Genomic DNA, 11,981 nt, shown 5'->3' with positions numbered 1-11,981 from the left:
GTTTCAACAATGTATTCGGTTACATGAGACCCACATATCAATTTCTCATTGCCGAAAGGGAGGTATTGTTGCAACTCGACGCCTAAAGTGACGTCACATAACCCAATCCCAATACTTAATTAATCAATGCCAACAGTGCGGATACGACTTATCTCATGAGAGACTTTTCCATGAAAACAAACCCCCCGTTGAACGAGGTTAATGATATCCCGTTCAGCCGATGACAGGCCCAAATCGATTCCCTTTTATCGCATGACGTCACACTGCTGTCACGTGATTCTGTCCGCTATATAATTCGCCTTTTCCCTAACACAATAACTAATAACGAGAAACCACTATCGGCACTGAGACCTCGAGGTCAGTCTAGGTTCATGGCGGGCTCTTCCGAGCCTTTGCCCAGCCGTCAAGTAAGCTTTTGCCCGATACCGTATCGTGTACTTGTATACCAGAAAAAGGAATAAAACATAGCAAGATATCATGAACTGTTTGGTTTCTGGTTATAAAAGCAATTAGTACTACAGTAGATATAGCACCCCGCTGAAGCCTGTATATGGAGTCGGATCAGCACGGAGTCATATAACCCAACCAGCGATCTTGTATATTCAGTGGGGGCTATAAGACACTTAACGACAATTGCACCAACCCAGTGGTCTCTAATGGGTTGTCCAAATATCAGCAATACTTTAAAAAAATTAAAAAATTCCAAAAAATAATCACCCACAAAGTAACACACATGGTAACTCATATGCTGGCACGAGGTGTATGAACACCCATGTTATAACGACTGTCGTTTTCTGGCCACGCGAGGATAAAGTAAGTTACATTACATACATAATCATTTTGCTACAGGGGCGGTCAGTGAGTGGTTCAAACTTGAATATAATGACCCATGACACTTGACATAGACACAACGAATTGCTGACACGCTATGGTTGATACAAGAGAAATCCACATAGACCTTGCTATTATAATCATAGATGTATGTTTAGGTATCTATGTTATTACCTGCCCACATCTATGTGACACTTACTTGTGGTAGGGGGGGTTGTGTATGAGCCGACTGTGGAGTTGACAACTGTAATAATAAAAATAAAATGACGTTAGCATGTTTACATGATATAAAATGCCCTTATGTAAGATGTAACTTCAGTATACCGGTTTACGGGGCAGAAATTTAAGCAACTTTTTTCGATAGTTTTACGCAACACGTTCATGCTTACTTATGTAGTTTGCAACAAACCCCCACAATCTTACAGATCCGTCCGTTCGGAAAAAAAGATTAATGGCATTGCTCACGAACGTTATGTTTGATCTTCTGTCACGAAGACGCACCACACTATTATCCCACCTAACCTAAAGACAGCAAAGCTCTAATGAGTAAGTACGTATTAAAATAATTAACATAACAATATAACATTAATAAACCACCTTACTACATTAGCAAAATAAGCTCGATCAAAAACAAACCGAAATTAACCGACAAAGCAGTTTTTAGTCGCCATTTGTGGTTGTGTAGCAGCAGGTAAAATGCACTTATAAATAATTTACGTCTACGGGTTGATCAAACGCGGTTGTCTATATCAGTAATGACCGGGGAGTTGTAAATCACGCGTGTCTTATTGGCCACATGCAACTTTATGCCTGCGTGTTATGGCTGTCCAATTAAACAACTCAATATTGATCGCTGGGTTGGAACAGCAACCGGTCTTAGCCAAGAACAATGGTTCAGTAGCAAGAGGCCACGCGAAAGTATCGTTTGGTTGCGTTGCGAGTTCTCTAGCTACCAAGCCACGGCACTACTTTTAAAGCATATGCATTTTTACATACACGGATTTATTATTTGCTGTGCCAGATTTAACGACGTATAACACACTGTACTTACTTGTAAATAGTCGCAACACCTTTCCGTTCTTAAAGTCTGTACAGTAAAGCGAACCAGCATACCAGGTGGGGCAGTTATGTTCCAAATACAACGCAAATTATTCGGGTAGTTGATGTTGCTAGACCGACCAGGAGATTTTAGAAGTTGCGTTTGGTTTGTTGCGATCAACCTTGACGGTCTACTGCACGTATACGCTGCACAGAAATGTTAGAAATATCTTATAGGGGGGATAAAAAGATTCAGGCCAAATTTATTTGGCTATCATCCAAACACCTAGAGTTATAGTTACAGTCATCTGAGTCATGTATTACATTTTATTTATAACGCTTAACAACGTTTTTGATTTTGCCTTCAATTTGCGCTAGGTATTTAAATGTAGCAACACATGAATGAAAGTTTATAATTTATCCCGTAGGCCTATGCAATAAAATTTAAAATATTTAGCCTTTAATCTTACTTTGGCCATCAGCTAGTTGATAATAAACCAAACCGACGAAAATCAGCGTACTACTTAACCAATTCATTTTCTTAATTTAAATAAACTAATAAAACAAGCAAATATAAAAATTACAGCAACTTTATAAAACCAACAAAACAAGATGTCCTTGTCCATAAGTTCACTTCAACAGAACGCGAATTATTGTATGAAGCTACAATCGTTATGACTTCTTCGCGTCGCTCCGGATGTAACGACATCACATGATTGATGTGTTCAAGATGATATATGTGGTAAATTCGTGATTGAATTGAAATATTTTTATTTCATTTATTCATATTACGCCACAGCAAGTATCTGTCCTTTTATAAAACTTCTAAAAAAATATTAACCACCATGGGTTGAAATGGACACAATAAATGACAATAATGTTTTGCTTCAATAAGCTGCAATATATTAGTTTAGGGTAAATTGCCCTTCTTCAATATATTTTAAAATGCCCCTTCTTCATTACCGTCCTATTGGGAAGTAAACAAAGAACGTTTAAACAAGTATATGTTTGTATCCAGTCAACAAAAAAGCAGCGTTGTTAATTAATTATTTTGACATTTATGTTTTAAAATAAAACGTTCCAAATTAATGCTTTTGGGAGTTTTATAACGGACTGAGGTTTTCATATCCGCATATCAGCGTGACCAGCTTTCATTCAAAGTGGAAAGTCGTGTTTGCGATTGCTAAGTTTATCAAACTATAGTTTTTCCGTGACACGACTTTAAAAAGTAATACTTAGAAACCAAAATTCTGCTTTTCGTTAATTGAATGATAAATTAATAAACCTTTTTTCTCGCGTGTGTTCTGTTTTAAATGTAACTTTGTCTATGGGAGTCATGAAGATACGGTTTTATAATTCTTTGAGTGCGATGAAAAAGTTGAATAAATAGGTGTCTCATCATTTCTCAACCATTTAGTTTGATTTGACTCATATTTATAGGTATCACTCGAACATACATATAGTCTATTAAGGGCGAGTAGATACATGGGGTTTCCCAAACATGTTTTTGCCGCATCATGCACGCAAGCTTTTAACAGACTTCCATAGTATGATGCAACCACACTTAATCATATGATGACAGGGTAACGTAAGCGCCATATGTTGAGTTGATACATGCGATACGAGACAAAGAATATAAAAAATTCGGCGGCGTGGCACAGTTGGATAGTGCGCCTGCCTATAATACACAGATGATAAATTCCCTGTCATTTTCCAGCCACTCGAGCATAGATGAAGTTGCTTTATTTATTCATTCAAATAATATATAGTAAGGTGGGAGAGAATGGGACACCTTTTCATTTTATTTTCTTGTCCCGTTTGAAAGTAAACAAAGAACATTCAAAGAGTTATAAAATCGCATCCTCACGACAATAACGTTATTATTGTTTGAAACACAATCGGGATGTTTGAACATTTTGTGCTAAAGGTTTCCCGTCTTTCCCAACCCAACTATACATTTATTTATTCATATAAACATTAATATACTCGTATGTATAATTTTATATCCGTGGCGTTTTCATTAGGTTTTCAGTGTTATACCCTACTGCTACTATATACCGGTATATAAATGACCAACAAGCATCTCGTGGCATATTCCAATAAATAATAATAGGGATTCCAGTCTCACTTTAAATGTCAGCTTGTTGATAACAAATCACTGCAGCCAAGATCAGCATAATACCAATTCGTTTGCTTAAGCTGTATATTTAAATAAAAAATGTTATGGCGACTTTATAAAACCATTAAAAAAATAAGAAAAAAAAGTTTTTCGAAAGTTAGCAATTTAAGAGTAGCATTTTAACAATCGTTATGACTTCTTAGCGTTACTCCGGATGTTTTGACGTCACATGATTGATGCGTTCGATTTAACATTGCAGCTCCTTTGTAACATTATAACGAAAATGCACTAGCCGTCTGATAATAAAATAGACATAGTACTTGATTAAATAAGTTAATTTCCGTGTTCATAACACATTATAGGTTGGAGTAAGATGGTCCATGTTTACATTATTTTTTGTTATCGTCCGTTTACAAATTATATATTCGAATTTTGACAACTCTGAAAAGAGTGATGTGAATTCTTTAAAATACGATTGACACTGCTGGGTACTCATATTATGAATATATAGTAAGATTTGATAAAGCTGTTGTTGGATAAAATGTTTTGCTCTCAGACGTTTGACCTGCAGGGCAGTTTCGTATCCGCCAAAATATTTTCGTTTTGTCACTTACACCATTAATTATGTGAAGCCCCATTTAATCCGTGCTCGTACTTACTAAATATAGCACAGTTGTGTTTTAGTCTGTGTCTAGTACAAATGACAGCATGTCTACACATGAAAACGAATTGGCGTGTGTATTTTTGTGACCTAGCACATTTATATCGCTGTGCAGCGGTTCTTGAATCTTGTGCCAGTTAGAACACACGTAGTATAATAGTTGCTACAACGTATCACCAGACATGTATACGGTTAACACAATTTTTACCAGAACCTGTCCAATTTTATTTATGTTTTTCAACATTTTGCATTAAGTTTAATTTTTTTTTTTTAAATTTAACATATTTATGTTCACAAATTTTTGGCGGGAAATTTTGGATCATCGTTTAAAATTCAGACATAATTTTTTACGATTGTAAAAATGGAGGAACTGTATGTTAGCACTGGCCCTGCTCCGGAAGTTGGGGAAAAGGAAAAACCTCGTCATCATCGCAAGCAGGCAGAAGCTGGCGGGGGTGGTAAGTCTGTGTTACGTAATATATTTGATTAGAAACAAAAAACAACAACCACCAACAAAGTAACATACTTGAAAACTCCTAAACTGGCACGAGGTGTATATGAAGTATTGAAGTGTTATACACTGTTGTTTTTCAGCCACAGAGATAAAGTTGCATTTTATTCATTCAATTTATGTTTATGTTTAGCCTCAAACACTAACAGCTGAGCAAATACACACAAACTAGTTAACAATAAGTGTGTATAATTTTTTATTTGTGTTTACTATTTTATACCACATTCAATTTTTTAGTTCAAGGATCTAAAAAACGTCCAACTAAGAAAGATGATAAAACTACTGTTAAAATAGCAATGGTTGGAATACTTGTTGTTGGAGTAATAGCTCTCATTCTGGCTATTGTATTAGGTGAGTGTTTTAAACGTTAAAGTGTACGTTATATTATCATGTAAATGGATGAAAGCAGTTAATAATGGAAAAATTGGCACAGTAATTTTAGAGGATATTGATAGTCTTGATAGAAGACATGGGTAAAGGGGGGCTTGGGTCCAATTTTATAAACATGGGACTATACAAAGAAGACGGAAATTTTTTTCCGCTAGAGGCGGTAATTATTTAAATTAAAAAATACGGAAAAACGAACAAAACAGCACTACAAAGTGTTAATAAGTGTAAAACAAATTAATTAAATAATAAAAATACCTTTCTAAATACATAAAACACTAGTAAGAACATATTTCCCACATTAGGTCGGTTATATACGCTCTTTCGTTGTGTTTACTGTCATCGAGTCTGTGGTGTAGCGGTTTGCGTGCGGTCGTAAACTCTCGTGCGGTCGTAAAAACGGTTAAGGGTTAGTGTTAGGGGTTAGGGTTAGTGTTAGGGGTTAGTGTTGTGTCATCGCCTCCTAGCGGAAAAATTTTTCCGTCTTCTCTGTATAGCTCCATGTATTTTATAATACATGGGACTATACAAAGAAGTAAGGTACACTTTTTCCGCTAGGAGGCGATGACACATTCGTTTCTCTATTCTATGGGGAACAGTTAGTTTCACGGTTTATACACATAAGATTTAAACCCACAACCCCAAACTCGTGCTAACCAAACAAAAAAAGCTTGAAAAAAAAAGTATTCTACTGTGCGGGAATTAAAGCTGGTAAAAATAAAACAAAAAAAGTAAACGACCTAGCGGAAAAAGTGTACCTTCTTCTTTGTATAGTCCGATGTTTTTATAACTGCTGGCATACTTGTACAAATGGTGATACTGCCGCTGGTGACCGGTGAAAATTTTGGTCTCAAAATGTTCCTTGCGTCTCCCTGATACCCGTTGTGCAATTTTTTTTTGAAAAATGTTGGGCGTTCCTGTCGAAAATTAACTTTAAAAATGCGCAAAAATGTGCTTCGTTGCCGTAATTCGCCTGACTTGCTTAAGGTTAACGATTTATTACGTCACACTAGCGATATGTTACGTCACAGTAGTGACATATTAGGTACGTTACAGCACGTTATAATCTTGTTTTTCGCACTGTTTTATACTAGAGAAAACCCCAAGCCCTAACCCTTACCCAACCATAACCCCTAAATTCCCCAAAAACTTAACAAATTACGTAATCTGTAATGTATAAATCAAAGGTGGTAATACGCATTCTATAACATAGTAATGTAACATTTGAAGGCCCGTGTGGAAAATACAGTGACGAAACACGATTTCGCGCATTTTCAAAGTTAACGCCCGAGTTTTATTAAAATAATTATACAGCAAGTATCAGGGAGACGTAAGGAACATTTTGAGACCAAAATTTTCACTGGTCACCAGCGGCAGTATTACCATACAAAGAGTCTTTTACTCTTTACTAGGTTGAATCTTTAGTTAACTTTTTTCTATACAAAACTTTAAAGTTTTTGATTTATCGTCAGTGTTAATTGCACTAGTGAAGACACTTCCGTTTTACTTTAAACCTTAGGTTTACAAGCCTATAAAGTTAAAACTGACAAAGTATAAACATTGCAGGTATGTCCCCATCTGAAGAATATTCCTGTCAGAGAGCAAAAAATGAGGGGGAAAAAGTTTCTCCTTTTGATGTGAATGAATGTGAAGGTGACTAATTAACATCTGGTCTCTGAATTGTAATTAGGGATGCGCTGAGCCCAAACTCAAAAGCTTGTGCTCAAGCGTCTTCATTTTTGAGGCTTGGCGCTCGGTCCAATTTTCAGAGCGCCGAGCCCTATGATATTGCTATGTTGCAACTTGCACGCGAGAGACTAGTCAGTGAAGCTTTCTCTTTAATTGTTTTTCGTTTGTTGTGAATTTGCTCTCTTGCAAGTGAATCGCAAAGACAGCAAATTTGGCCTTATTGAATTACAGCACATCCCTAGTTGTAAGTCGATAGTTATATATACAACAAATGCAATTCTTCTTCAGCTTTGACACCGTAATTTACAACTCTTTTTGTTTTGAGTTTGTTTGACTTGATTTTGTTTGTTGCATATTTCGTAGCAATTGATTCTGGCCATTGTTTCGATATGAGAATCCTTTAACTTTATGAAGACTAAGTCAAGCCGGATTCGGAAATTTTTACAGTTTCATAGTACATGACTGTAATTAAATGTGTAATAAACTTAACATAGGCTCTGTTGTATTTATATTCAGCCGCGAAAAAAAAATGTCAGTTCGATATCACAACATGTTCTGATGCTTGTCCACTTGGTTATAAGAATGAAGGAGGTTGTGCAGTCAGTTGTTTGTGTGCAACTGATGGAACATATGAATCGGACATTATGTTTAATGAGGCCAACATACAAAGAGCACTGGATGTTAGTTTTACATTTATTATTTTTACAAAAGAGCAGTAATATTACCATGTTGTTTAAAGTTATGTATGGTAGATCTTGTTTACTCAACATGTTTTTCTATTCTAAAGCAAAAAGTCTGTTAGTTGTAAAGTTAGCATTATTTTTGTAATTTTAATGTTTTAGCCTTTTAGGGTTATGCTATTGCAGCTAGCCAGCTATGCTAAATTTGGAATTTTGCTAACTTTAAAATATTTGAAGGCCTTAGCTTACAAAAGTGCAGACAGCATTAAACTGGCTTATAAATGTGAACTGTGGCTTTGCCCTGATTAACCTTTAGTTGTCATGCAGAGATTCATTGCACCACCAGACAATGGTAGTTTCGATGTTTTTACTGGGAATACAATTAAAACAACTGCGCCCCTTTGGGAGTTGGGGGTAAATGGTCGCGTACAGATTCCATACGTGTTTGATCCTACAATAAGTAAGTCGTTTTGTAATCCTATCAGTTCATCATTAGGACTGTTATATGTTTGTGTCAAGACACTTATTACCAAATTTGATATTGATATACTAACTTGACAATGACATGTACTGGTAACTTAACATTAAACTTTAATGATTGAATATTTCATGTCTAAGTGACTGTTAATTGCCACTTTTCTTATAAGAATGACAGTCTTATATTTGTCCTTTCGACTATGATAGCAATGATTAAATTATAAAAAATAGTTAAAACGAAGACAGAATGCAGCGACAAAATGATTGTCAATAAAAAGCTTAGGATTTAAATCTTTAAACCCCTTTTTCAGCTACTGGCGATTACAGAGCTGTGTACAAGGCTTCATATTGGTTTTCAAGGCACTCTTGTATAGATTTAGTGCCACGCAAAAAAGAGAAGGCCCATATTTTATTCATAAGAGGAAACGGGTGTAGGTAAGTTTTTACAATAAAATCCATCAACTAATGCATTAAACAGAATGCAATTAATGGCAATATGACATTAATGTATCACGTTGAGATAATTGGCCAATCCTAGCCTTAACCAGAGAACTCATAAGGCGCGACACCTAGTACATAGAATTCCTTACAGTTGTATAAATATTCGGCGTCGTAGCACAGTTAGTTAGTACCCCTGCCTCTAACCCAGGGGTAATGAGTTCAAGGATCATCGCTGCTACCATTGTAAGTTACATTCTTTCGTTTATATGCAATGCCTCCTAGGCTTTTACATAATCAATAACAATGCAAAGTTGCCACACTTTGAGGACCTAATTTAAAATCACATGCCACTCTACGTTTTGTAAACCTATATATTAAACGACTTAACCAGAAGAATATATAAATGATGCAAACTAAATGACCCACGTTTGGGTTGCAAAGATGTAGAAAATACATCAAATAAAGTGTTATAGTGGAAGGTAATGGGACCCTGGTTTTTATTTATTACAAGTAAGAAAAACATTTGATGAAGATTAAAGTTAACTTCTATTGTGTAATAGGTAGGTATAGTGGCATACTCTACCTTTGAAGTTGTGACTTTCTTTAGAGTTGGCTTAATACCCAATAAAACTTTTCTCTGTTTGCATAGGAGGCTTTAAAATTTCCTCTGTAATTTTAGTTCATTCATTGGCAAAACTGGATGGCGGCAATATGTTTCTCTCGGGATTGGTTGTTCAAAAGCATCTATAGTTATGCATGAGATATTACACGCGGCAGGTTTTTACCATGAACAGTCAAGACCTGACAGGGATTTGTACATTAAAGTTTATTATGAAAACATTCAAAAAGGTATGCTGGATTTTCAATTGTTTTGTACATTTCTTGCTGCTACACACTATTAAGATATAACATGTATTTTTTTATACACCAGTCACACATTGTGTATTGGTATATTTATGTGCTATATGGCATACCTCATTCTTACCCTGGAGTAGTACAACATTATATGTGTCATTTTGTATGTTTCACTATAGTGATATCCGTAAATAACTGTAAAATATCGGTATCGGTTGGGGATGTGCTGAGCTCCAACTCAAAAGCTCGTGCCCAAGCGCTGAAATCTGGGCCGAGCGCCGAGCCCTATTTTATTGCTATAATGTCGCACGCGAGAGCGAAAGTATAAAAAATGAAAAATGTGAAGCTGCTAAAAATTAACGAGACTAGTCAGCGTAGCTTTCTCTTTAATTATTTTTCGTTCGTTGTGAATTTGCTCTCTTGCAAGTAACAAATCGCAATGTCAGCGAATTTGCGGTATCAAATTACAGCCGGTGTCGAATTATACGAGCGCCCAATGTTTCCCTATCTTTATAATGGAATAATATAAACTGCTGGGGGGGTGTTTTGTATCATGACAGGGACAGGCCCTATTTCCGCAAACACGCACCCAGACAGAAAGTGCTAAAACACGCGTTGCATTTAATATTACATTCTTGCCTTAGGAATTGGAACATTTTTTCATTCAATTGTTACGTTACTTGCCCTATTACAACATAACTATTAATTATGACGTTTCATAATATATAATAATCGGGAAGAATGTGCCCAACCAACCACGAGATCGAAACATCTTGTATGAGCGTCACATTTTTACGCTCTGTATCGGCTTAGGAAATAAAGGGAGACGCGTGTGGTAGCATAGATTCCACACGTAACAAGCGAAGCAATCGTTGTGAATTTATTCTCGTTAAAATTGACATAATGAAACTCTGGTTCTCGTGCGGTGCCAACAAACAATGTTTTTTTGGCTTCTATCCAAGCTAGACTGGGACGATACTTTGTACTATCATATTACAATCTCTGTTGGTTCCAATTTACTGATAGCGTCGCTCTTCGCTATTATATTTGCATCAATTAAAATTCACATAATCGCGATTTACCTGCATTTAAACTAATCATCAGAAAAAAGATTATACAAAAAGTACAGATCGTATGGAAGCGAACAAAACACGATTGTTTTATAACAATCTCGTTTGTAATGTAACAATTGTAATGGTTTATTAAAGTTATTGTGACGTAAATAATCGTTACATTATCCACGATGGACATGCGTAAAACTTACACCAATGTTTCTTTTATTAGAAAGACGTTTCTAATTTAATATATACAATGTAATATTAGTCCTAATTAACCGCAGTAAAATAGATTAGTGTGCAAGACAAATATCTAAAGCGTTTATATCGCGTCAGAGATAACGTTGTTTTAAATCTGCATGACATACCCTTTTTGAACGCGCTGGTTGCCACACTGGCTGCATCCGTTAGAAATAATTTTTAATTAGATATTTTTTATATGAATTTTACAATTTGCAATACTGGAAATTACAAAACGAGACGTCTTTTTAACCGCATACCTCGTGCCTTGTATTATTTTGATTAGCGACGCTTTTCGGCTGAATAGGAACGCATTCTTGTACGCCTTTCTCCTTAATGACGTCATAGGTGCTCGGGCTCGTGCCGAGCTTTTCGTTGAAGCTCCGCGCTCGGCGAACCCGAGCTTTTACAACTTCAGCACATCCCTAGTATCGGTAATACCTAAAAATATCGGTGTTGGCAGGGGCGCAACCAGGGGGGCTGTTTTGCTGTCATGACAGCCCCCTTTTCCGCAGACACGCACGCAGCCAGAAAGTGCTAAGACGCACACACACGCGTTGCATTCAATATTACATTCATTCGCTTGGAATTGAAACAATTTTTCGTTCAATTGTTACGTCACTTGTCCTATTGCAACGTAACTATTAATTATGACGTTTCATAATATAACAATCGGGAGGAATGTGCCCACTGCCCAACCAACCACGAGATCGAAACTTCGTGTATGACCGTCACATTTTTACGCTCTGCGCCGGCGTAGGAAATAAAGGAAGACGCATGCGGTAGCATACATTCCACACCTAACAAGCGAAGCAATCGATGTGAATTTATTCTCGTGAAAAGTGACGTAATGAAACTCTGGTTCTCGTGCGGTGCCAACAAACAATATTTTTTGGCTTTCATCCAATCTCGACCGGGCAGTACTTTGAAATATTATATTACAATCTCTGCTGGTTCTAATTTACTAATAGCGTAGCTCCTCAGTCTTATATTAGCA

General features: G+C 36.3%; 2 protein-coding genes across 2 annotated transcripts in view; one reads left to right on the top strand and one right to left on the bottom strand.

The window, feature by feature from the left end:
- LOC100186423 (deleted in malignant brain tumors 1 protein) overlaps positions 1-2,465 on the bottom strand; it is a 7,433-nt gene extending 4,968 nt beyond the window's left edge. The window contains exons 1-4 of the mRNA XM_002131741.4: positions 2,340-2,465; positions 1,883-2,076; positions 1,221-1,353; positions 1,031-1,075 (exon numbers count right to left, since the gene is read on the bottom strand). Of these exons, the coding sequence (XP_002131777.1) occupies positions 1,031-1,075; positions 1,221-1,353; positions 1,883-2,076; positions 2,340-2,406 (439 nt within the window). The 5' untranslated portion in view covers positions 2,407-2,465. The remainder of the gene's footprint in view (positions 1-1,030; positions 1,076-1,220; positions 1,354-1,882; positions 2,077-2,339) is intronic.
- Positions 2,466-4,951: 2,486 nt separating this feature from the next.
- The window catches only part of LOC100176208, a 14,222-nt gene continuing 7,192 nt past the window's right edge, over positions 4,952-11,981 (top strand). Inside the window, exons 1-7 of the mRNA XM_002131697.5 lie at positions 4,952-5,107; positions 5,398-5,511; positions 7,114-7,200; positions 7,753-7,916; positions 8,244-8,376; positions 8,705-8,828; positions 9,514-9,683. Of these exons, the coding sequence (XP_002131733.1) occupies positions 5,011-5,107; positions 5,398-5,511; positions 7,114-7,200; positions 7,753-7,916; positions 8,244-8,376; positions 8,705-8,828; positions 9,514-9,683 (889 nt within the window). The 5' untranslated portion in view covers positions 4,952-5,010. The remainder of the gene's footprint in view (positions 5,108-5,397; positions 5,512-7,113; positions 7,201-7,752; positions 7,917-8,243; positions 8,377-8,704; positions 8,829-9,513; positions 9,684-11,981) is intronic.

This window comes from Ciona intestinalis, chromosome 9, assembly GCF_000224145.3.
Source record: "Ciona intestinalis chromosome 9, KH, whole genome shotgun sequence".
Taxonomy (NCBI): domain Eukaryota; kingdom Metazoa; phylum Chordata; class Ascidiacea; order Phlebobranchia; family Cionidae; genus Ciona; species Ciona intestinalis.
The sequence above is the reverse complement of the archived record's forward strand: the minus strand, read 5'-3'. Positions and strand labels throughout refer to the sequence as shown.